A 25,963-nucleotide genomic window follows, 5' to 3' on the forward strand; every position below is an offset into this window, starting at 1 on the left:
ACCTGTTCTCCCTCCTACTTAAGATTGTGAGCCCCAAGTGAGACCTATCTACCCCAGTGCTTAGCACATAGTAAGCGCTTAACAGAAACCACAGTTACCATTATTAGAGACCAAGACCATTAATGCCCCATACAACTATGTCATGTGAGCCCAAGAGAGGGCCAACTCTGTCCGGCATTCAGAGGAGCAACTGCGGTTGTCATTTCCACCAGAGTAGGACTTTGAGAGACTGTAGGATGGTGACACTTTTTATTTTTGAAAAATGAATCACCCCCACGTAAGGTGCTACTTCCAGGGTAGGTATTTTGTGGGACTCAGCAGGTTCCAAAGAAATGCATTACAGTTTGTTTAAATTACAAAGAATTAATCCACAGACAAAAACATTCGTGCAAAAAATTATGTTACGATTGCCTTGTGCAAGTCTGTTCCTTTAGAAGCCTGATGTGTTAAGTGGGTTCTTAACTTCTGTAATGCGGACTGCTCTTCTTCATCCAGAGGAGACAGCTACAAAAAGAACAATACGCATGTTATTTCACAGGCTTAAAAGGCCTTCAAAAATCTCATGAATTGAATCCAAGACAAGTTACATCTCAGGTAAAGAGTAGGGAGGGGAGATGAAGAGTACTCTAGGAGACAAAATTAGTTCTGCCTAAACCCAGGTTTTCCCTATGCATTCTCGGTAGACTGCGGTCATGGCATTAGGAAACATTTGCCCTATAGAACAAGCACTTTAGAATCAAGAGGAATGTGGATTTGGATGAAACTGTGTGTACTCAACGTCAGACAGTGGCTACAACACAAGCTTTTTTATATGGCATTTGTTAAGTGATTTACTAAGTGGCAGGCATGTGTACTAAGTGCTGGAGGAGATACGAGTTAATCGGGTTAGACAGAGTCCACGTCCATGGGGCTCACAGCCTTAATCCCCATTTTATAGATGAAGTAACTGAGGCACAGAGAGGTGAAGTGACTTCTCTGACTAGCCTCTCACCTCCCCACCCTATTCTCCCTTTCTTCAGTGTTGCCTACATGCACGTGGATCTCTAGCCCTTAAGCACTTTGCTACTTACTCAACCCCCACAGTATTTATGCACGTATCCTTATACTTTCTACTTCCCCTCTCTTTCATTTATGTTATTTTAGCATCTGTTTCCCCCACTGGATTGTAAAATCCTTGAGGGCAGGGATCATGTCTCCCAACTCTAATGAACTGTATTCTCTCAAGCATTTAGTAGAGTGTTCGGCACCCGGTAAGGGCTCAATAAACACCAGTGACTGATTGACTCTAAACTGTGAGCTTGTTGTGGGCAGGGAATAATATTAATAAATAGTAACGATGATATCTGTTAAGCGCTTACTATGTTCTAAGAGCTAGGGGAGATACAAGGTCACCAGGTTGTCCCACGTGGGGCTCACAGTCAATCCCCATTTTACAGATGAGGTAGCTGAGCCACAGAGAAGTGAAGTAACTTGCCCGAAGTCACAGGGTTGATAAGTGATGGAGCCAGGATTACAACCCACGACCACTGACTCCCAAGCCCCTGCTCTTTCCACTGAGCCACGCTGCTTCTCCCAACAGAATGTGTCTGATGTTATATACCGTACTCTCTCAAGTGTTTAGTACAGTACAGGCCCCCAGTGAGTTTACAGACTAGAGGTTATTGAAATTATTTCAAGATTCCAAGGTGCTTGTTTCTCCCACTTCCCACATAGGATTATGAATCCAATGTCAACTGGAACGCATTACCTCCATATTCGTTTGCTGCTGTAGCTGCTGTACCATTTTCATAGTGGTATCCAAAGTGGTACAGATGGAGGTCATAGATTCTTTTTGTTCTTTAGCAACTTGTTCCAATTGGGCACACAGAGCTTTATAACGAGACTTCACCTCTGACAATTCCTCTAAAAGCGTAACTGGATTTTCCTGCATTGGAATAAAAGGAGTTTTAGATCGTTAAAATAGAAAATATTTGAGGGGGTGGCATTTAGGACTCTGAATTAGTACCTTGTTCAGCCTTCTTTTAAATATGTAACGTTTAACTACTTCTTCCCAAGTCACACTTCAGACAACTTTTCAAGTCTTAAAGTGCTTGTTTTACTTTGACTAATAGTAAAACCGAAAATCCCCTCCTTTGTTCGTAATCATATTAAATTCTTCATAGTATGTCACGACGTGTTAGGCTAAAATGACATCAGCTGGCAAAGTAAATTGTAGGCTCTCTCTAATTCCATTTCTAAGGTATCGGCAGCTGTCATTGAACCTTTTGCTTCAGAAGCTTGAGGCTTTTGAGGGCAGGATCCCACCATACGCAAATCTAAACCTGGAAACTGCTTCTATTCAATGATGCTCTAATTCTTTTCAAAAGCACACCCAAACCATAATTTCCAAACTAAACATTCATATCAAAAGACTATCCATAAAGCATCCCTAAAGAGGCCTTGTATAGATGAACAGAGTTACTTTGACAATATGTATTGTAAGGTACACATGTTCCTCCCTTCTCTCTACTGCCCAGCCCGACGTTCGGCTCCTCTGCCACTCATCTCCTGACCGTCCCCCGTTCACACCTACCCCGCCGTCAACCTCTGGCCCATGTCCTGGAACGCCCTTCCTCCTCACCTCTGCCAAACTAACTCTCCTCCCCTCTTCAAAGCCCTACTAAAAGCTCACCTCCTCCAAGAGGCCTTCCCAGACTGAGCTCCCCACTTTTCCCTCTGCTCTTCCCCCTGCCCCTCCCCTCATCTGAGCCCCCTTTCCCTCTGCTCCTCCCCCTTCCTTTTCCCCTCCCCTCAGCACTGTGCTCATTTGTATATATTTTTTTATTACCCTATTTATTTTGTTAATGAGGTGTACATCCCCTTGATTCTATTCATCGTAATAATGTCGTCTTGTTTTTGTTTCGTTCTGTTTTGCTCTGCCTTATGTCTCCCCCGATTAGACTGTGAGCCCGTCACTGGGCAGGGATGGTCTCTATCTGTTGCCGATTGTCCATTTCAAGCACTTAGTACAGTGCTCTGCACATAGTAAGCGCTCAATAAATACTATTGAATGAATGAATGAATTTAAGGTCAACCCTATTTTGTTTTTTGTTTTTATGGTATCAGTTAAGTACTATGTCCCAGGCACTGTGCTAAGTGCTGGGGTAGATGCCAGGTAATCAGTTTAGACAGTCCAAGTCCCACGTGGGGCTCCTACTCTTCATCCCCATTTTACAGATGAAATAAACTGAGGCTCAGAGAAATGAAGTGACTTGCCCAAGGTCACACAAGCAACAAATTGTGGAGCTGGGATCAGGGAGGAGAAGCAGCATGGCCCAGTGGAAATAGCCTTGGCTTGGGAGTCAGAGGTTATGGGTTCGAATCCCAACTCTGCCACTTGTCAGCTGTGTGACTGTGGGCAAGTCACTTAACTTCTCTGTGCCTCAGTTACCTCATCTGTAAAATGGGGATTAACTGTTAGCCTCACATGGGACAACTTGATTACCCTGTATCTATCCCAGTGCTTAGAACAGTGCTCGGCACATAGTAAGCGCTTAGCAAATACCAACATTATTACCCGACAAGTGACAGAGTGAAGCAGTAGGAAAACCAGGAAATCATTCATTTGGGCACTAGATTAGGATGCTTTCACCATCTTATTCCAACAACCCTCCCAACTTTACAATCACCACTGGAGTATTAAATTGCTTAAAATTACACCAAATACTGTCAATTTTCATAAATCTTGTGTCTGGTGAAAAGAACAGCTCACTAGAAATAAATCTCTCCCTACATATGTTCATTCTTACAGCAAAATTAGATTTGCTTATCACTTCACTTAAAAGTTGCCTTTTTCCAGATCGTACTTTTGTTAAGCGAAGAGTAGCTGTATGTGATTTTGAAATAACGCAAGAACATAGCAATCTACAATAAGGCATTAAAACTGAAGATCAAAATTCAGAATCTTATCCCATAGTCCTTTATCACGGCACTGATAAAACAAGGTATGTTTTAATGTTTTGCAGATTACCTCTCCAGAAGGGCTGTGTGGAAGGCTTTTCATAATTTCAAATTCCAGTTTATGCTGAATGTAATCCAGATCTGATTCTGCTTTCTGGAACTAAAACACGCATGATCAGTCACAAATGAATTAATTTTGAAGAAAACCTTTCCCATCACCCGCAAGACCAAAAAATATAGATATTTAAATTCTCTGGCCTCCCATTCCTATGGCTCTTGAATGGAAGAAATCAATGTTGTCTTTGAAGCCAACCTACTCTTCATAGATAATAATGAAAATAATGATGGCATTTGTTAAGTGCTTACTTAGAACAGGCCCTGTTCTAAGCCCTGGGGTGGATACAAGCAAATCGAGTTCAACAGGCATCTGATAGCGTATGAGGAAACCCCACTGGATGGTCAGCTTGAAGGTGGGCATCGTATTTTCTAACTCAGTGCTCTATACATAAGCACTCAATAAATACAATTGATTGATAAACCTGCCTTTCGCTGTATTTATATAGCACTTATCCATGTCTTGAATACTGTAAGCAAGTGGCCCGCTCCCCACAAACCACCATTACCTAAACCACCTGGGACGAATGCTCTCCTGAATGGAAGCAAGCCCTTTCCCCTACCCCTAAGCAAATAGCCTATGTAAGTGGACAGTCATTTTCTCCCTGATGAGACCATGGTATCACCCCGAATGTCACAGCGGCCCTACTTAGGGGCACGCTGCTCACCCCGTATCGGGGAGAGACTTATAAAGGGACCCTAAACTCTCCCCGCCTCACTAACCTCTCCGGACTACGTCCAGTGAACTTGAATCTTGCAGAGCGACAACAGTTTACATATGAACAGCACATCAGTCCTACATCGCTGTTTTCAGCCCTATTCTCACGCACACGAACGGAGCCCTCCCATCAGCAGCAGCATCTTCAAACAGGAAGGTTTCTATCCTTGCTCCCTTTGCAGTCCCGCTCTCTGGAGGCCGCGATTTATTAGCCCCGATGGACTTTCTTGGTATTTGCAAAAATCTCACCGTATTACAGAGCAGCTGCTAAGATTTTCACACGTTCAATAATGAAGGCAAAATTGGGAGCTCTTCTGAGTTTTCACTGGCAATTAAGCCAGACACCGTACTGCAAAAACTTAAATCCCACAGAGTAACTATTTAATAGTGAACCTTGCTCTTGCTCTAGTCTGGTGTTACTCCTCCTACTAGTTCCCTCAGACTTTTGGTCTCCCTCTGGAACACTGATTCTCTTGAAAAGGTACATTATCCCAATGAAGGGAGCTTAGGAAAACAAACCAACCAAAAACTAATCCAATAAATGAAAACATTAAGAGTTTCTCCTCCTTGGTCTTTGTCATTTTATGATTAAAGAAAGCTCTGAGTGACAAAACAGGGGCTCCCAGTGATTTGACTGTTTCTTCTGAATACCCTCAGGCACGCCCATTTTACATTTAATAATAATAATAATGATAATGAAAATAATAATAATAGTATTTGTTAAGCACTTACTGAATGCCAGGCACTGTACTAAGTGCTGGGGTGGATACAACCAATCAGGTTGGACACAGTCCCTGTCCCACACGGAGCTCACAGTCTCAATCCCCATTTTACAGATGAGGTAACTGAGGCCTAAAAAAGTGAAATGACTTGCCCAAGGTCTCACAGCAGACAAGTGGCAGAGCTGTCATCAGCTCCCCTATTGCAAATAAACATGTAAAAAATGTACTATGTTGCTCAAAGTACAGGATTTACACTATTATAAATGTGACAAATTCATGATCTACTAACAAATTACATATATCCAACATTCTTATTTTATACTTTTTTTTTTTACCATCATGAAAACACTAGCTGTTGTGACTTTTTCTTCTAATTAAGGATGGCAGTTTCAAAAACTTCTTCAATCTGCCCAATGGTTTTCCCAAACACTAAAACCCTATAAGCAATATTGCACTACTCACAGCTATTTACACAGCAGAGACAATATCGATAGGGTTCCAGGATCTGGTAATATCCACAGGAAATGTGTTTTTAAATTATACTATTACCACTTGACCAGTCGTGATGTTCACCATAACTCAGATTAATCCCAAATCATTCGGAAAGATGAATGCCCTGCGCCCAAACTTCATTCACAAAACAAACTCTCCGTGGGATAATTGAGGCTCTTGAAAGCTGGTTAATTGCCTTTTAAAACAGTGTGATGACACAATTACTGCTAAATTAACTTAAGGCTACCATTTTAATGGCTGTGATTATGTTAGTGTCTAGTAGGAAAAAAATAAGTGTCTCTTCAAATCACCAAATACCAACATCTATAAAAACATTTTAAGCTTATTTGGGAGATGCACAGCTTCATGATAAACGGACAAAGTTTACTAGTAGAGAATCCAGGGACATTGAAATCTGTATCAATTTGAGGATGCCCCCACCAGATGCTCCCCCCACCGAGCCTGCTTAAAATTCAACATCTATCCAATCTGGGCCTGCAATAAACTTTAAAATCCTTCTTAATAAACTGGAGAAAACTCCAGTTCGGAACGGATTAGGCTTTAGAGATTACAGAATGCTATTTATGTAATTACGAGCGTGCAAGCCTGTTATTCATTCATTATATTTACTGAGCGCTTACTGGGTGCACAGCACTGTACGAAGTACTGTTACACAAACACACACACACAATTTATATACACTGAGTGTGCTTTAGATAATTCAATCTCACTAAGCTTTAGCAACTCTTTTACTGAGTTTAATAGGGTACACCCCTTACTTAAATGCTGTCCTTAATTATCAATCAACTTATTAGCAATTGCTTCAGCAAAGCAAATAGTAGAACTTCACGAAACCCCGGCTTTAGAAAGAACAGAGGAGATGATCATTATGGGCAGGGAACATGTCTGCTAATTCTGTTGTACTATACTCTCCCAAGCACTCAGTACAGTACTCTGCACATAGTAAGCACTCAATAAGTCAATTGATTGATTAAAAGTGTCACCAGAGAGATGGAGAAGGTAGATTGGCAGCAGGGTGAATAGGGCCTATCTATGGAAGTTGGACAGCTGATCACATGTAAATAAGGGTCCAAAATTCCACTTTGTGGAATGAGTTTAATTACGCAGATAAGTAGAACAGATCATCTTTTCTCATCCAGGCTAAGTAAAGTTCTGTTGTTTCTGCTGACCTTATGGTAGAAAAACTCACAACTCAGTGTAAAAATAAGCAATCAACAGTATTTTTACTATGTGCAGGGCCCTGTTTTAAGCACTTGGGAGAGTAAAATACAGCAGAATCAGCAGAGATGTTCCCTGCCTATAATGAGTTTACAGTCTGGAGGGGGAGACAGTTATTAATATGAATAATTTATAATGTATAATGTATTTAAGTGTTGGGGGCTGAGGGTAACAGAAAGGTAACAAATGTCCAAAGGTAACAGAAAGTGCACAGGCCAATTTTATAATTGCTTATAATTGTTATAATTATGCAGTCCAATTATGGGACATAAGCAGTCCCAAACTAATCACCTAATGTGCACTTTCACATTAAGTAGGGAAGAGCTGGTATTTTTACCACCTTCTGTTGGGGCGGGGGGAAGGTGGGCGTTGAAAAATCTGACCCATATAGGTCAAGTGACTTGTCTGGTCACTGAAGGACCGTAGCAGAAGAGGAACTAGAACCCAGGTGTCCTGATGTCCAGCCCCATCCACCTTCCTCTTCCCCTAAGAAAATCCACATTTGACATTCACACCACTTCTGCCCCCAGCAAACATTTCTGCTTTCCCTAGCTATTATTTTAATGTCATTCTCCCTAGACTGGAAGCACCTTGTGGACAGGGATCCATGTTTCCCAAGCACTTACCTCAGGGCTCTGCACAAAGTAAACACTCAATAAATACCACTGATTGATAATCGTCAACAAGAGTGGAGTTAGCAAATCTGGGTTTTCCATACAATCCCACCTAAGACAAATGGATAGATTCTCCAGGTTCTACACTCCTTGAGAACTGAAACCATCTTATTTACTTTTACTCTACGCTCCTAAGCACTTAGTACAGTGCTCGGTACATTAGAAGGCATTCACTAAAGACGAGGGAATGAATAAAACGCTTCAACCCTTCGAGCTTCACCTTCTGCAACTAAAATCGAATTCTGCAAACGTGGAGAACCAGGTTATTCTGTGAACGGATCTACTGGAGACAAATGGCTACTTCAAGCATAGGTGTCCACTTTGTTTGGGAGAGAAGAAGGGGCAGGGATTTTAGTTGGGGGGCTGGAGGGGGACTGGGTGAGGCTGAGAACTGGAAACAACAGGCTGAAGGTTTATAAACCAGAAAGCCACCATTTGGTATTTTCACAACACTCAATGGAAACTCAATGTTCAACACCTGGATGAGCAAACCCTGCAGTCAGGCTCAAACGGCTGTGAGAGAGAAAGTGCGCGCAAGAGAAAGTGAGAGTATGTGTGTGAGTGAAAGACAGAGGGAAGCACACACTCCAAATTTGGGTTTTTAAATTTACTTTCCATGTGCCAGAACGAATTCTTCTCTCAGCACATCTCACCTACACCCCACTCTACCCTCCATTCCTTTTTTTTGTCTAAACTACGCTGCTGCAGACAGGTGAAAAGGACAGGCTTGATTTTGAATGAAACTATTCTTGAGTAGGATGGTTTCTCTCTAAAGGTAAATTTTCCACATGGAGTTTCTTCACTTGATTCATTTAATTCAGTTTCTTTCTGTTAATTGACCTTCAAAACAAGATACAAACCTTTAATTTGGGAGAATTTCAGATTTGCATTACATGACATTAGAATTTACATTAGAAAATGGTGTAAGCAGAAGAAATTTTTTGAGGTTTTATACATAGAAATGTTTTGATAGCTGAGATCTTGAATCTAGTTTTTTGAAAATGAAAAAAAAAAACAGCATTAACAATACTTTGCTATCCTGGGCCAAAAAAAGAGTAAAACACAACAGTTAGGAACAACTTATTTTTCTATCTGGCCTGATCTTTCAGATGCTACACATTTTTTGGCACTGTATTTCTTTGTTTCCTTTAAGCAAACTAAGGGCTGACAAAGATTTAGTTTGACCAAGAGTAGTCATCCTAATGGAATTAGGAAATAAGGCCAAAATAACACTTTTCAATGCTACTAATGTAAGTGTTTGTAGAAGTATTTTTCTTCCTAAAGTTTCCTGGGGAAGACATTTTAAAAACCCAAGCAATTTTAATAGAACATCTGCAGGCCATCATCCTCTATCAGACTAAAGCACAGCTTTACAGAGAAGCAGTGTGGTCTAGTGGATAGAGCACAGGCCTGGGAGTCAGGACATGGGTTCTAATCCCAGCTCCATCACTTGTCTGCTGAGTGACGCTGGGCAAATCACTTAGCTCTTCTATGCCTCCGTTCCTTCATCTGTAAAATGGGTATTAAGACTGTGAGCCTCAGGTGGGACAAGGATTGTGTCCATTCTATCTTGTACCTACCCCAGAGTTTAGTATAGTGCCTGGCTCATAGTAAGCACTTAAATACCCCCCGACACACACACACACAAAGAAGTTGGCAGACCCACTGCCTATCCACAAGGAGCTTACCGTCTAGAGGCTATGGGGCTGGGGTGCTCGAGGGGTACACAGCCAAGTACATAGTTGACAATGAGGGGAGAGCAGGTAAAGGAAATGAGGGGTCAGAGTGATGTGATCAGACGTCCTAAAGAAGGAAACCGGGCCACTTCAATAGCACGTCTTATACTGCTCAACCACTTCGTTCAGTGCACTGCATTCAGTAAGCCCTCTACAAATACCTTTAATCATGAATAATTGCAGTACTTGTTCAGAGTGTGTGTGTTTGTGTGCATGCATGCACAGGCCCCCCTCTCTAGCCCCAGCTCTGTCTCATTTCCCCACCTCCCCCTAGGAGCATCCGCCCAAATTCAACCCCCACGTTTGAAGTGAAAATTTGGCACCCCAGGCTGCCTCTACACAGATCCGGCCACACGGAGGAATGAGCATTTATTAGATTGAATTACTCCATCTAGCCAATCCCGAAAACATTTCGGGCTCCAGAGTGGAATTTTTTTCAGCTGAGTTACATAGTGAGACCAACTATGTGGAGCACATCAACTGGATGATTTCCTGGACCTCCATTTCACTCAGCTTGCAGAGATCTGGCTTATATGTTCCAGGTAACATTTCACAGAAAAGAATAATAATAATAATAATGTTGGTATTTGTTAAGCGCTTACTATGTGCAGAGCACTGTTCTAAGCGCTGGGGTAAACACAGGGGAATCAGGTTGTCCCACGTGGGGCTCACGGTCTTAATCCCCATTTTACAGATGAGGGAACTGAGGCACAGAGAAGTGAAGCGACTTGCCCACAGTCACACAGCTGACAAGTGGCAGATCTGGGATTCGAACTCATGAGCCCTGACTCCAAAGCCCGTACTCTTTCCACTGTGCCACACTGCTTCTCTAGAATCCAAGCCCTCTTTTCCCAAATGTACAATCTCCACTCTTCTGATTCAAGAATTGAATCAAGACTGAGCTCCTCATCTTCCCTCCCAAACCCGGTCCTCTCCCAGACTTCTCTATCACCGTTGATGGCACGACCATCCTTCCCGTCTCTCAGGCCCGCAATCTCGGTGTCATCCTTGACTCGTCTCTCTCGTTCACCCCACACATCCTATCCGTTACCAAGACCTGCCGGTTTCACCTCTACAATATCACCAAGATCCGCCCTTTCCTCTCCACCCAAACGGCTACCTTACTGTTACGGGCTCTCGTTATATCCCGGCTAGATTACTGTGTCGGCCTTCTCTCTGACCTCCCTTCCTCCTCTCTCGCCCCGCTCCGGTCTATTCTTCACTCCGCTGCCCGGCTCATCTTCCCGCAGAAACGATCTGGGCATGTCACTCCCCTTCTTAAACAACTCCAGTGGTTGCCTATCGACCTCCGCTCCAAACAAAAACTCCTCACTCTAGGCTTCAAGGCTCTCCATCACCTTGCCCCTTCCTACCTCTCCTCCCTTCTCTCTTTCTACCGCCCACCCCGCACGCTCCGCTCCTCTGCCGCCCACCTCCTCACCGTCCCTCGGTCTCGCCTATCCCGCCGTCGACCCCTGGGTCACGTCCTCCCGCGGTCCCGGAACGCCCTCCTTCCTCACCTCCGCCAAACTGACTCTCTTTCCCTCTTCAAAACCCTACTTAAAACTCACCTCCTCCAAGAGGCGTTCCCAGACCGAGCTCTTCTCCCTCTACTCCCTCTGCCATCCCCCCTTTACCTCTCCGCAGCTAAACCCTCATTTTCCCCTTTTCCCTCTGCTCCTCCACCTCTCCCTTCCCATCCCCACAGCACTGTACTCGTCCGCTCAACTGTATATATTTTCGTTACCCTATTTATTTTGTTAATGAATTGTACATCGCCTCGATTCTATTTAGTTGCCATTGTTTTTACGAGATGTTCTTCCCCTTGACTCTGTTTATTGCCATTGTTCTCGTCTGTCCGTCTCCCCCGATTAGACTGTAAGCCCGTCAAACGGCAGGGACTGTCTCTATCTGTTGCCGACTTGTTCATCCCAAGCGCTTAGTACAGTGCTCTGCACATAGTAAGCGCTCAATAAATACTATTGAATGAATGAATGAAAAGAATTCTCCCTTTCCGTCCAACCGAAGCACATTGTGAAGTCAGGACCTTACTCTAGGCGGTAGGCTAATTTTGGGTAGTGAACATGCCTACCAACTCTTTTGTACTCTCCCAAGCGATTGGTAGAGTGCACTGTATAGTAAGCGCTCAGTAAAACACCACACCAAACCAGGGGACAATTCCGGGCACAGAACACAGCAGGGTAATGTAAAAGACTCCCTGAACTCAGGGACATCTAATGACCTTCTCCCGTCCAGCCTGGAACTCCCCTTCCCCTTTCAATCACCAGAACACAGCTCTCCCTATCCTCAAATGCTTTAAGAAAACCTCACCTCCAGGAGGCCTTCCCTGATTGATATCCACCTCTTCAGATTGTTTAAAGCCAACAGCCACCCGAGGCACTAGATTATTAATCTGTAGCATTGTGCATATACTGATTTACTCACACTACATGCATTTCACTACAGCTGTTCCCCTTCCTACTTCACCTTGCTTCTCTCCTTCTACCACCCAGCCCCCACATTTCACTCCTCGCACATTTCACTCCTCGGAGTGCTAACCTCCTCACTGTGTCTTGATCTCACCTGTCTCACCTCCAATCCCTAGCCCACCTCCCGGCCTCTGGCCTGGAACCCGCCCTTCCTCCTCTAATCTGACAAACACTCTCCCTACTTCAAAGGCGTATTAAAGGCACATCTCCTTCAAGAGGCCGTCCCAGACTAAACCCCACTTTTCCTCATCTCCCACTCCCTTCTGCATCGCCCTGATTTGCTCCCTTTCCTCTTCTCCCTCCCAGCCCCAAAACATTTATGTACATATCTGTCATTTTATATATCCCTTTGTTCTTCCCCTTCCCAGCCCCGAAGCACTTATTTACCCATCTATAACTTTATTTACATGATGTCTGTCTCCCCCATTCTAGACTGTGAGCTCGTTGTTCATTCATTCAATCATATTTCTGGAGTGCTTGCAGTGTGCAGAGCACTGTACTAAGCATTTGGAAAGTACAGTCCAGCAACAGAGAGAGACAATCCCTACCCAACAACGGGCTCACAGTCTAGCAAGGGGAGACAAAACAAAACAAGTAGACAGGCATCAATAGATAGGCATCGTTGTTAGCAGGGAATGTCACTGTTTATTGTTGCATTGTACTTTCCCAAGTGCTTAGTACAGCGCTCTGCACACAGTAAGCACAATAAATGTAATTGAATGAATGAATGAATTTAGGGCTCCTTAAAGGATTCCATAAAGAGTGTCAGGCAAAGGCGTGCTACATAAAGTAATTTCCCACTGGGAAAGTGTCAAGGGCCATAACATGGTCTAAGAGCTGAACGATTCAACCAAAACAATGTATTTAATGGCTTTTTCTAAAGTGATACAGAGGTGCAATAGAGTTACATGATGAAGCAAAAGCAAATGAAAAAGCATACCAATAGTTGAAAAGTTTCTGAATTCGATTTTTCTGGTCCTTACCAGGCACCAGAGCTTGCTGAGAAGAGGGCCTATAGCCCCCCTCTTTGAAGTTGAGCCACTGCCTGATCTGGACATTCTGGGGGTTCGATGGGGGCGGGCAGGATGGAGATTGGCGCTTCAAAGCCACTGTGGCCCTATGAATCCTGCAGAGCTAGGTAGTTGCACTCATTTTCGGCTAGGACCCATCACTCACGGATCTATCGATCCATAATCTATTAGTGCAGACCACTTGGGAGGGTAAGTACGATCCTTGCTCTGAAGTAGCTGACAATCTTAGCAGGGAAGACCAATACGGAACTTATTTTGCAGTTCAGAAGAAGGTGCGGAGATGTATGTTAGTCCTTTAAAAGTAGGAGTATAAAAGTCAGTATGCAAAGGTGGTTGTGAGTTCACAACTAAAATAATAACTATGGTACTTGTTCATCACTTACTATGTGCCAAGCACTGTTTTAAGTGCTGGGGTAGATACAAGCTCGTCAGATTGGACACCGACCTTATCCCATATGGGACTCAAAGAATAATCCCCATTTTACAGATGAGGGAACTGAGGCCTAGAAAGTTAAGTGAATTGCCTAAGGTCACACAAGTGCATAGTCGGTGCAGAAAGACTGAAGTGGTAGCCAAGTGATATAACCTCGTCTGTGGGGGGGGGGGGGGGGGGGGGAATCAATCAGGAAAAACTTATTGGAGGAGTTATGATTGCAGAAGGGCTTTGATGATGGGGGAGCTATGGTTTGGCCAACCTAAAGGCGAAGGAAGTTCCATTCCAGTGAATGGTCCAGGCAAAAAAATTGGAGGTGGGAGATGAGAACAAGGTTCAATGAGTACGTTAGCTTGAAAGGTATCAAGACTGAGTGTCGCAGTGGGGGTGAGCGCTGCAGCGGGGGGCGGGGGCCGAACCTGGCAGTAAGGGCAGGCCAACGGAACATGAGCCTTAAAGCCAAACGTGAGGAGTACTGGGGCTGGAAAGTGGGCCAGTTTGGTGGCCAGGATGGTTCCCCCAGGCTCCCTAGGCAGATCGGGTCGGGGGGGGGGGAGGGGGATGAAGCAAGTGGACAGCTCAGGGGGCCACTTCCTGATTCCTCACTAGCTTGCTGGGACCATTTTTTCAACCACTAATAATAATAATAACTGTGGTATTTGTTAAGCATTTACTATGTGCCAGGCACTGTGATAAGCGCTGGAGTAGACACAAGGTAATCAGGTTGGACATGGTCCTTGCATGGGGCTCACAGTCTTCATCCCCATTTTACAGATGAGATAACTGAGGCAAAGTGAAGTGAAGCAACTTGCCCAAGGTCACACAGCAGACGTGTGGCAGATCCAGAATTAGAACCCACGTCCCTGAATCCTAGGCCCAGGCTCTTTCCACTAGACCATGCTGCTTCACTAATACCTTCACCAAAGTTTCCTGCTATTTTCAGATATTTTTCAACATGTTGTTGTTCTCTCTGAAAAACATTCAGTCCAGCCCTTGCTATGTAACAGGGGCAGGAAGAGAAGGCTGTTATAACACACTGTGAAATATATGTAATAATCTAGTATGAAATGCCAATCCTGAAAAATATTTATTACTGATACTAGGGAAAACTGAACACTGACTAAACAACATTTACTACTTAAGGTAGCCTATTTATTCTAGAAATCGCATTTGGTTTACCTCTTAAAGTGAAGAGATAAAAATGTAAAAGAAACACTGACTGCATTAATGCATCTGAATTAATTTGGAAGGGATCATTGGTTATGCATCAACTCGCAAACCCCTAGCAAATCTTGATAAAAAAATCTCACCATCTTCAAACCCAAGCATCGATCAATGAAATTGGAGCGCTCACTGTGTGCTGAGCACTTAAGTGGTTGGGTAAAGACAGTATTATAGAGTTGGTAGACACAATCCCCTAACCACAAGAAGCTTGCAGCCTAAAGGGGAAGACAGACATTAAAATAAACTACAATAGGGGAAATAATAGAATGTAAGATTATTTACGTGAGTGCTGTGGAGCTGGGTATCAAAATGCTTATGGGGGGTATAGAATCAAGTACATAGGTTTTTGAGGAGTGTGGAGGTAGGGACTGACCTGTTTTTCAGAAAAATGATCCAGGCAGCGAAGTGAATTACCGATAGAGGAGGGAAGAGACATGAGACAGGGAGGCCAGAGAAGAGGCCGATGCAGTAGTCAGGGCCCAGGATGGTGAATGCTTGGATCAGCATGGTGGCCGGTTTGGACAGAGGGGAAGGGACAAGTTCTAGAGATGGTGTAAAGGTAGAAACAATAGGATGTCGTGACAGATTGAAATGTGTGGGTTAAAAAAAAAAAAAAAAAAGATGAGTTGGGCATAATGCCAAGATTATGAGCTTAGATAAGGGGAAAGGTTGTGCTGTCCACAGAGATGGGGATGTCAGAGGGAGGACAGGGTTTGGGTGGGAAGATGAGAAGTTCTGTTTTGGACATGTTAAATTTGAAGTGTCGGGGAGATAGCCAAAAAGCAATGTCTGGAAGGCAGGAGGAAATGCAAAACTGCGGAAGAGAGAGGTAGGGGCTGGTGAGGTATATTTGGGAGTCATCTGCATAGAGAGAGTATTGAAGCCATGGGAGCGATTGAGTTCTCCATGGAGTAGGTGTAGATGGACAAAAGGGAACCCAGGACTGAGCCTTGAGGAAGCCCTACAGTTAGAAGGTGGAAGGCAGGAGAAGAGCCAACAAAAGCATGGCTCTGTGCAAAAAGGACGGGCTTGGGAGTCAGAGGTCATGTGTTCGAATCCCTGCTCTGCCACTTGTCAGCTGTGTGACTGTGGGCAAGTCACTTCACTTCTCTGTGCCTCAGTTACCCCATCTGTAAAATGGGGATTAACTGTGAGCCTCATGTGGGACAACCTGATTACCCTGTATCTACCCCAGCACTTAGAACAGTGCTTGGCACACAGTAAGCACTTAACAAATACCAACATTATTAAAAGCCTGGGAAAGAGTGGCCAGAGGGATTGGAGGAGAGCCAGAAGACAGTGTCAAGTGAAGTCATGGCTAGATAATGATTCCAGAGGCGGCAGGAAAAAGCGAGATGTATTCAAATGGAGTAGTTGTCACTGGGTTTGGCCAAGTCATTGGTGACCTCAGAGGTGGCAGCTCCTGTGGAGTGAAGAGAGGAGAAGCCAGATTGCAAGCGGTCAAGGGGAGAATTAGGAATCTTCCTTACTAAGAATAGTAATATTTCCTATTCCTTCACATTAGACTTACTTTCACACTAGAACCAGATAAAATTTCATTCCGAGGATAAAATCTTAAGACTTTTTTTTTGCTTTCAACGGTATTTGTTAAGGGCTTACTATGTGTCAAGCACTGTTATAAGTGCTGGAGTTGATAACAGATATTCAGGTTGGGCACAGTCCCCAGCCCACATGGAGCTCACAGTCTAAATTGGAAGGAGAAGGATCTAATCCCCATTTTACAGATGAGGACCAGAGAAGTGAAGTGACTTGCCCGAAGTCACACGGCAGACAAGAGGCAAAGACAGGATTAGAACCAGGTCCTTTAACTCTCAGGCCCGTGCTCGTTCCATTAAGCCATGCTTGTTCTCCCTGGCACCCTCTGTCTGAAGTTCTCCCTAAATCTTTGCCCCGTTTCAGGGGGAGAAGTAAGGGGGATATCGATTCACCAGAAACACCTACAGAATGCTCAGGAGTTTCGGGTAACCAATAAACATTTCTGCTGTCAGAACACATTAAATTACGGGACACTTTTTGAAGAACTTTATTTGGTTCTTTTTCTACAATAGAATGATCATTTAAAGCCAATCCCCTCGCCCCTTTGAAAAAAGTTATCTTTCTATCTTTAGCGAAGGTAAAAATTTCAAGAACCCGGACTGCAAATTCACCTGACTGGAAAGAAGATGCCCTACTCTAGCAACAAGGCACCCAATACCATCTAGACTTGTAAGCTCCTTGTGGGGAGGGAGTGTGTCAACCAACTCGGTTATAGTGTACTCCCCCAAGCACTTACTACAGTGCTTTGCACACAGCAAGTGCTCAGGAAATACCACTGATTGACTGACACCCCATATTTCTGCACTGCATTAGGCTAAAGACTTTTTAACAGTTTCAAAACTTGTTAAAACAGGCCCAAGACTATGGTTTTATTTCCACAGCAATGACGTGACAGGCAATAGCTAGGAGATCTTACAATCCAGAAAACATGATTTTAACTGACTAGAGGAGAACAATTTGGAGAAAGGGAATATTTTGGTTAGAGCTATCTGTGTGTGGGGACCTGTGCCAGAGGCCTGACTCCTTTGGGAAAAGCCCCTTGAGGTACAGGAGTACAAAATAATAATAATAAATGATGATAGTAATAATAATGGTGTTTGTTAAGCACTTACTGTGTGCCATGCACTGTACTAAGCGCTGAGAAACTTAGAAGGAACATTGCCTTTGAGGGATACCAGTGCAGAAATCGCCCCAAAAACCATTTAGTTTTGAAGCTCCCACTATAGATACCATACTTCCTTTCCCTCCTCCCCAGGAAAGGGTTATAGATAGAGGAAGTAAGCGTTTAATAAATGCCAAGATGATCACTATTATACAATTGGGCAAGGTGATGAAATTCTAGGTACCAGCACAAATTAAGCCCTACGGGTATTTTAGCCTTGCAAATCGAGTTCACCTTCACTACACATGGCTGTTAAAGCCAGTCATATTTTAAGGACAATCTCTCTTTTAAATAATAATGATAATTATGGTGCCATTAACATGCTCGCTCTTTGTTAAGCGCTAGGGTAGAGACACCAGGTGATGAGACTGGACAGAACCTATCCCACATGCGGCTCACAATCTACCTTAGTCCCTCATTTTACAGATGAAGAGGAAGAGGTTCAGAGCGGTTAAACAACTTGCCCAACTTCATACAGTAGGCCGGTGGTGGCCCTGATATTTGAACCCAGACTTCTCATGCTCAGTCCCGGGCTTCTATAAAAATCAGTCCTTACAGAATACATACTACGCAATCACAGTTTATGTTGAGCAAGTTACTACTCATTAAGCAAATACCTAATATGAAATGCATTTCTTAAAGTGTGTTTTTAAACGACATTTTAAAAAACTTAACTGGAACACATCATTTAACAGTAAAACAGTATACAAGCATAATAACGGTAATAATAATAATAGTCTTATGTTACCATTTCCCACTGCAGTGTTTTTCCATTACTGTCAGAGAGCAAATGCAGGTTTATTTTAAGTTACTTGCAGGTTTTGAAGAAACTGTTAGAGCCAGAGTCAAGAATCAAAATACTGCTGTGTATTCTGCTTTCAGATGCTTTGACAATACTATTGCACTGCTAGCTGTAAAGAACAGTAGTGCAATAAAGTCAGAGCATTCGTTAGCAGAAAGCGTAAAACACACCATAATAAAAACTAGAATCATCTGTGGTTTCAGAGGGAGTAATTTTCAGCAGGGTCGCCACTATGAATTAATGAAATAAAACAATAAACAAAATAGCTGGTTGTTCTGCTCCGGTTGTGTGAAGAATCAAGAAATGATTAGGATTCAGATGCCAATGGAATCGGGTTTTAGGATGACTAGCCCCCTGCTAAATGTCTTATAAGAAACCATGCATGGATGGGCAGTTGGAGACTTTTTTTTCAACTGGTTGCAAGAGTTTACATCGTATCCAATCACTGCTGCCAACAGAAAGCCGGGCAAAGGCTTTTCAATTTGGTTCGGAAATGAAGTCTGAAAGGCTCTGTCGGCAGCAGGTAAAACTCTAGTTGGATTTTCTCGCAAGTTCTCCATGCAATCGGCCCTTCTCCATGGCAAGCCGCGGGAGACAGGCAGAAGGGTTGGAAGGTGTACAGTTTCTTCAAAGCCAACCCCAGCCCCACCCCTCCCCCGCCCTCTGGAATTCCAGCTACGGCCCGGACTTGCCATCACCCCGTTTTTTTTTATCTCGAGGACACAGACAGACACCTATTATCTCGCTCCCCTGCTTGAAGTTGCAAAACAGATCCATTCTGGGTGGCATTTGGTGAGTTATGAGCCTGGCATTTTAATAAGCGACGGGCTGAGGTAGACGGTCCGGACCGGACGATTCCTCGGGGGATGTAAGGTGAGGCCACTGCGCTTCTTAAATCATAGTCTCCGTCCTAAAGCTCATCAAACAACAACAGAGGGACACGGCTTTAAAAAATCAGACGCACATTCCCCTTAGGAAAATCGTGAATAATACATAAATGGGTGGCAAACGCTGGTTTCGGTTGGCCACTCTTTCTTGGTTTAAAAGTAACTCTTTGAGACTTCGTCCGTAAGGCAGGAAGGTGAACAGTATCACTGGCCAATGCCCTTTTAACATTGCACTGCTTTTTGTGCAAGATCACTAGTAGTACAACATAAAAAGGGCACTAGACAGATACCACTCATGAAATGTTCAACCGTACTAAAAAAAAAATTAAAATAAAAGACAGTGCACAGTATTACTCTTCCCTGGCTTATGTCTTGCATTCCTATCCCAATGGTACCCCAGAAATACCCAAAACCCACAGTATTCTCCCATTCTGCCCATCGCACTTGCTTGTTTCATGCCCATCGTCCTTTGGGGATTGTAATACCCTTGGGCGAGAATGGAATCTAATTAGGTTCTGTTTATTACAGTCTAATAATTAAGATTTTTTCACAATATTCCAAGCTAATCACCGTCTCTTGGTAAACCGTGCCAGCTTATCACATTGGGCCCAGATATTAAAACAAATGTCTGTTATGGCTTAAGTGTGCTATGAAATAGCTCATTAGAGGCATTCCTAATGAGGTTTTATCACGTTTAGATTGCTTTCATAAATTAATTCTATATCACGCATGGTCCCATTACACTGCCAAAAGCCGATTCCGTTCAGCCACAACGTCCGGCCTAAAGGATTGCCAGAGAAGCTGAAACACTTCAACAAAGCGGGCCAGTTTGGACACAGCCCACCACGATATCCAAAGAAATGGTTCGTGCACGCGTTTGCGGCATCTGCCCAGGTGACTACGACAGTGTGAGTCTGTGAGGACTGAACAGCCTCGTGCCAACAGCCTCTTGAGAAATGCTGGGTTTAATCCAAAACTAAATTTTTGGACCTTTAAATGATTGCTTTTAATGGTTTAAAAGCCAATTTCATTTTCATGAAGTACATACACACACAATCTCTGGGACGTAAGTACCATTTTAATCATCTGCCTCTTAAAAAAAGGGCTTTTTACATATACTATGTATAGGAAAAACAAAAATGCAAGTAACAATACAAAAGGCAGGATTGACAGTTACAGATTCACAAAGATTTAAAACACAATGATTACACACTTTGGCACACTTTTAAAATACTTGACGCTACTGCGCTGAAAGAGTAAGGGAGGGTACATGCCTAGACAGATGCACACACACACATACAAATGACAAGTTTAAAATGGCCTGGCAATCTCCCAATCATCCCAATACTCATGCCAAGTGCTACTTAGTTGTAAGGTTTTGGGGAGGAGAAGGAAACAGGATCAGTTACGAGGTTACCAAATAAACAGGTAATATAAATCATATGCATTCTATTTCAGAAGCAGTACAATTCACTTGCTAACAGGAGAAAAACTTTTTTTCTTACATCAAATAAACATCACACAAATTTAAAGGTTTGGTTAAGAATTTGAAGAAGTTGTGATAGACTCCTGTTTTCACTGTTAGTACCTCTGCAGTTATCTCGGTGAATGTAAATTTTAATGCCATCAGATGAAAGGTAGCCAAACAAGATAGAGTCTGAAGCACACCCAAACCGAACATCAACGGTTCACTGAGATAGCTAATGAATTTCAAAAGAGTTCCAAAATAAATGGAAATCCACTTTTCATAAAGAAAACTAAGTAAAACAAAGACAGTGTAGCTGAAGTCACTAGTCCGAGACATAAGAAGTAAATTCAGCTTTTATTATGCACTCAATTGTATTTACTGAGTGCTTACTGTGGGCAGAGCACTGTCCTAAGCACTTGGGAGAGTACAATATAACGGAGTTGTTAGATAAGTTCCCTGCCCACAAGGAACTTACATTCTAGAATATTCTGCAAGAATATTCACCTGAAGAATACACCAAGTAGCGAGGTTACCAAAAACATAAAACTTCCTATTCCAAAGTACGTCAACAACATCGTTTATCGGTATTTTGACTAGAATCTGTGTAAACACTTTGGAAAACTTTTGTTTTTCAGTTAGGCAGGTTTTAAAAATTGTCCTTTTTTTTTTTTTTTTTTTTTTTAAATCACCAGCGTAAGGAGAAACCCCAAGACTGGAAAGTGACAAGTCTGCATTAAAGTGCAGAGTTGCTGGGTCATTTTGTGGTTCACTTACCTCAACTGAAATGAATCAGTCTTTAGCACTGCTTACATAATAGCAACTCAACTGCTTCATAAAATGCCCACAACAGTGTAAAGATAATGGTTCAGTTTGTTAAAAACATGATCACTTATCAAATAGTTACAAGATGTGTGCCAAGCTCTCAACTTTTTGACAGCCAGAGGGTCTTTTCATTTAAACAGCAATGGGGGGGGGGGGGCGGGGGAAACCTGTCATCCAATACCTCCTACTATCCACCCCCTCTCCAATACGCACACACAGCAGGAATGATATCTATATTAAGTGCTTGGGAAGGGAAGGCAACAACATGGAGTCAGAGTGACTGATATGAAGCCAGACACTTACCTAGTGTCTCTGCTGCCTCCAAAATGGTCGCCATGGCCCAAAGCATGAACTTCTCTGTCAGTCCCATGGTTTTGGCCATAATTCTACTCCCCAGGGGAAGAGGGCTGAAGCTATGGCAGCAAAGACCTAGCAGGCGGCCAAGTTCACAAAACCTCATTCCTCTGAGAGAGTGGACCCAAGGAAGGTAAATTGGGGCATTGCACTCCTCCCATACCCCAGCTCTCCCAGGCAAAGGTGGGCTAAAAACCTATCCGAGGGTTCAGGAGGACGCCATCCTCTCAGCTATATGTCCTTTTTAATTATGGTCTGTGGATAGATCCTGGAACTGATTTTGACACAGAAGTAAATTAAACAAATGCCTTTAAGCAATGCTTTCAGTAAAACATGTCTCTGTCCTTTGCTGAACCAATGGAGATGAAAGTTATTTTGGAATAAGTAGGTATATCATTTATTTTCTACTCCTTCAATATAAAAGTCTTGAAAGAGGTATCAAAAGTACAAGATACAGGCTGGAGTAAAAGCATTTTTAAAACAAAGCTACCTCTTTCCAGGTAACTTTGCTCTCTAAGTCTGAATGCTATCAGGGGAAACTAGGACAACTTTCAGGGAAAAGTGTGTCCAAATGGGTGCCCACACTACACTAAACTTCACTTTTTAGCCCCACTTTCAAGGCTCTCCATTCAAATCCTTCCAAGGTAGCTTATTACATCCCATTCCCCTACTCACCCTTCATTTTTGCTCAGCCAAATCTATCCACACACCCAATGTTTCAATAAGCTCACTGTGGGCAGGAAACTGTCTACCAACTCAGTTTTATTGTACCCTCCCCAAGCCCTTAGTATAGCGTTCTACACACATTAAGCATTCAATTAATACAACTAATTGACTGAGAGTGCAGTGCTCTGCACACAGAAAGAGCTCAAAAAATATGGTTGATTTATCTTTCCCCTTTTGGCTCCGTTCTTCCAATCAACATCCGGTATTTGGACTATTCCCTTCCATGAAACTATCAGGATACCTTCCCACCTTTCTTCAGAGGCCTTCTTCAAATCTGCCCATCCGAGAAACTTTTTTCTCAACTGCCAGAAGTGCTCTTTTGAAGATGGATCATATCACTTTTAATAATAGTTGTGGTATTTGTTAAGCGCTTACTACGTGCAGGCACCGTATTAGCACTGGGGTGGATGCAAGGTAATCAGGTTGGAAACGGTCCTTGTCTCACATGGTGCTCACAGTCTTAATCCTCACTTAGGTTCCGGGGCAGACTACAGCACCTCATGTCTATTTTTTTTAAACTTTTTATGATAGTTAAGCACTTATTCTGTGTCAACCTCTGTTCTAAAAGCACTGGGGTAAGTATAAATTAATTAGGTCGGATGGGGGGGAAGGGTGTCATGGTCTAAGTAGGAGGGAGGACGGATATTTAATTCTCATTTTACAATTGAAGAAACGGAGGCACAGAGAAATGAAGTGACCGGCTCAAAGTAGCCTTAGCTGGCCCAGGCGAGGTAGGTCCCTAGTAGTGTCTTTCTGACCAGACTGTATTCATTTTGATTGGCAAGCCCACTTGATGGTAAGTGTTTCTAATTAGATTTAACAATAAGTACGGGGCCTATCATTCAACATGGAGGCTCGTTAAATATTTATACCTCTATTAATGGGGAATAATGAGAACAGGTCAATCCGTGAGCACCTACTTCAAAACACCCCCAGGATGCCGAAGTTCCTGAAGTCATGAAATCTAGTTGGCGTTCCGATCCTCCTCCTCCTTTTAACATTTAAAAGAGATCAAGGCGAGGGCTCGATTCCTGGAGTACATGACCTTTTCGATGAAAACACCAGCACGTGCTGTACGGGTGTTTAAAAACCATGCTATTAATCAATCGGGGTCGGCCTCATTTCCCACCTGATCAGGGCAGTTCCCTGGACTTCTGTTCAGAGTGAGATAATGAGGGAGGCAGGATGTGGGGAAAATGCAGTTTGGGGGAGTGGGGAGAGGAAGGGATGTATGTGAGAGAAGGATCACCTCTTGCAATTTCAAAGCCTTCCCCAGAGATGCTTTATGAAGCCCCCAAAAAAACTAAGTCCAAAGGTAATAATAATAATGTTGGTATTTGTTAAGTGCTTACCATGTGCAGAGCACTGTTCTAAGTGCTGGGGTAGATACAGTGTGGCTCAGTGGAAAAGAGGTTATGGGTTCTAATCCCAGGTCCACTTGTCAGCTGTGTGACTTTGGGCAAGTCACTTCACTTCTCTGAGCCTCAGTTACCTCACCTGTAAAATGGGGATGAAGATTGTGAGCCCCACGTGGGACAACCTGATCAGCATGTACCCCCCCCCAGCGCTTAGAACAGTGCTTTGCACATAGTAAGCGCTTAACAAATACCCTCATTATTATACAGGGCAATCAAGTTGTCCCACGTGAGGCTTACAGTCCATCCCCCTTTTACAGATGAGGGAATTGAGGCCCAGAGAAGTCAAGTGACTTGCCCACAGTTACACAGCTGCCAAGTGGCGGAGGGGGGATTCGAACCCACGACCTCTGACTCGCAAGCCCGCGCTCTTTCCCCTGAGCCACGCTGCTTCTCTGATTTAATCGAAGATTTCTCCCAGCCCTCGGGGCGGACACGTTAGAAAGGGGGACAGAACTTCTCTAGCTCCAACCGACCACTCGCTCGGGGCACTGTACTAAACGCTGGGGACAGGACAATGCAAGGGAACTAGCAAGCACGTTCCGGAGAGGCTTTGGTGAAGGGAATTACTCAACCCGGGGATTTCCGCCCCCCCCCACCCCCCGACCCTCAATCCAAGCAGGAAAGAGGAGGGAGAGAACGAGAGGCCCAGAGAGGGTGTGGGTTTGCAAAAAAAGGGGCAGAGGGGAGAAAGAAGAGCAGGGCGGCCCCCGCCCCCCTCCAGGCTGCAGCGAGCCTCGTCCTTACCCCCCGACGGCTCCGAATTCAAATCCTGCTCCCCAACCTGCAGAGGAACAGGACCGGCCGGGCCAACCTGGGCCCCACCCCCCGAGCATTGCCAGCTCCCCGCTCCAACGTAGAAACCGAAAGATCCAGCGGGTCCCTGTTCCCCCGGAGCGGGCACGGGGGGCATCCTCTCGCCTGCGAGGCCGGGCAGGGGCAGGCCTGCCGCCGCGCTCCTCCGGAGGGGCAAATGGCTCGCTCCCACAGACACGTTTCTCTTTCCCTTCTTACCCACACCGCTCCCCCCCCCCCGACCTCCTGAATGGTCCAGCCCTTCCTTTATCAAAGCGCGCGGGGACCAAACCACTCACACCTCCGGGGGGGGGGCAGCCAAGGAGGCGGGCCGCACCACCCGCACTTCCAGAAAGGGAAGCCCGCGGGCTGCACCATTCGCCCGCCCTGGGGGGAGGGAGGAATTCCACAGGCCCGCTTCCTCGGCATCTCCCGCCATTTCCCCCCGCTGGGTTACCCGGATGTCCCTCCCCGCCCGCGGCGGTTAAACGGGCCCCGGCGGCCGTGGTTTTGTTTAACCGCGAGGAAAGTAGGAGTGAAGTGTCGTCCGGCCCTCGCCGAACCACGTTCTCCAGGGCCGCCTCTCCTCCCTCCCGGAGATAACACACGGTCCCGTCCGCCTCCTCCCCGTCCTACTCACCATCGCTTCCAGCTTCGAAACGGCCGCCTCCATGTTGAATAGTTGACATTCCTGGGGGGGGGGAGAGGTTAAACCTTCGGCCTCGACCCCTGCCAGCATTAAGGGTCACCATTGGACAGCTGTCACTCAATGCCGCCACCTCATTGGTTCCCCCGCCTAGACGCAGCCTCCTTATTGGCTCTCGGGAAACTCTCTGGAATTAAAAAAAAAAGCCCTTCTATCAAATAAAGGCCCCCAACGCCTGAAGGAGCAAGGCTCCCCCCTTTGTTTTTTATTTTTGATTTCCTCCCGGGTCGTCCCTCCTCTCTGGCTTTGAATTTCATTGCTGGGTTTCAGCCGGGCGGGGAGGCTGATTGGTAGAAATCAAAGACGATCCGACCAATCAAATAAGAGCTTATACAACCAACCTGGGGGGGGGAGATACCCACCCGGCCGCGGGATTCCTAGAGGACGCGCCGCTACTTTGATTGGCCGGCGCGCTCGACGCTCTGGCCCAATGACGATGGAGGAGGGGCGGGGCGAGG

At 44.5% G+C, this 25,963-nt stretch overlaps 1 protein-coding gene and 3 non-coding genes across 7 annotated transcripts; all 4 read right to left on the minus strand.

Moving 5' to 3' along the window:
* Window positions 1–232: 232 nt before the first annotated feature.
* On the minus strand, window positions 233–25,687 carry SKA2 (spindle and kinetochore associated complex subunit 2). 4 transcript variants are annotated; one of them, XM_007668364.4, is made up of 5 exons: window positions 24,752–25,022; window positions 23,510–23,580; window positions 4,010–4,099; window positions 1,748–1,924; window positions 233–504 (listed from the first exon to the last, which is right to left on the minus strand). In XM_007668364.4, exons 1-5 carry the CDS (start codon window positions 24,915–24,917, stop codon window positions 397–399), a joined length of 612 nt encoding a protein of 203 aa, XP_007666554.1. In that variant the 5' UTR covers window positions 24,918–25,022; the 3' UTR covers window positions 233–396. The 4 variants fall into 4 exon arrangements, with proteins under 4 accessions (XP_007666554.1, XP_007666557.1, XP_001509447.2 ...); XM_007668367.4 differs by having other exon boundaries at window positions 23,510–23,660; window positions 24,752–24,819; XM_001509397.6 differs by lacking the exons at window positions 23,510–23,580; window positions 24,752–25,022 and adding an exon at window positions 25,440–25,687.
* On the minus strand, window positions 5,912–6,005 carry MIR454 (microRNA mir-454). The gene has a single exon (NR_034838.1). It is a non-coding gene; the product is annotated as a microRNA mir-454 (primary transcript).
* On the minus strand, window positions 18,389–18,509 carry MIR301 (microRNA mir-301). The gene has a single exon (NR_034686.1). It is a non-coding gene; the product is annotated as a microRNA mir-301 (primary transcript).
* Window positions 19,407–19,535, minus strand: MIR130B (microRNA mir-130b). The gene has a single exon (NR_034839.1). It is a non-coding gene; the product is annotated as a microRNA mir-130b (primary transcript).
* Window positions 25,688–25,963: the final 276 nt, after the last annotated feature.

This window comes from Ornithorhynchus anatinus, chromosome 17, assembly GCF_004115215.2.
Source record: "Ornithorhynchus anatinus isolate Pmale09 chromosome 17, mOrnAna1.pri.v4, whole genome shotgun sequence".
Taxonomy (NCBI): domain Eukaryota; kingdom Metazoa; phylum Chordata; class Mammalia; order Monotremata; family Ornithorhynchidae; genus Ornithorhynchus; species Ornithorhynchus anatinus.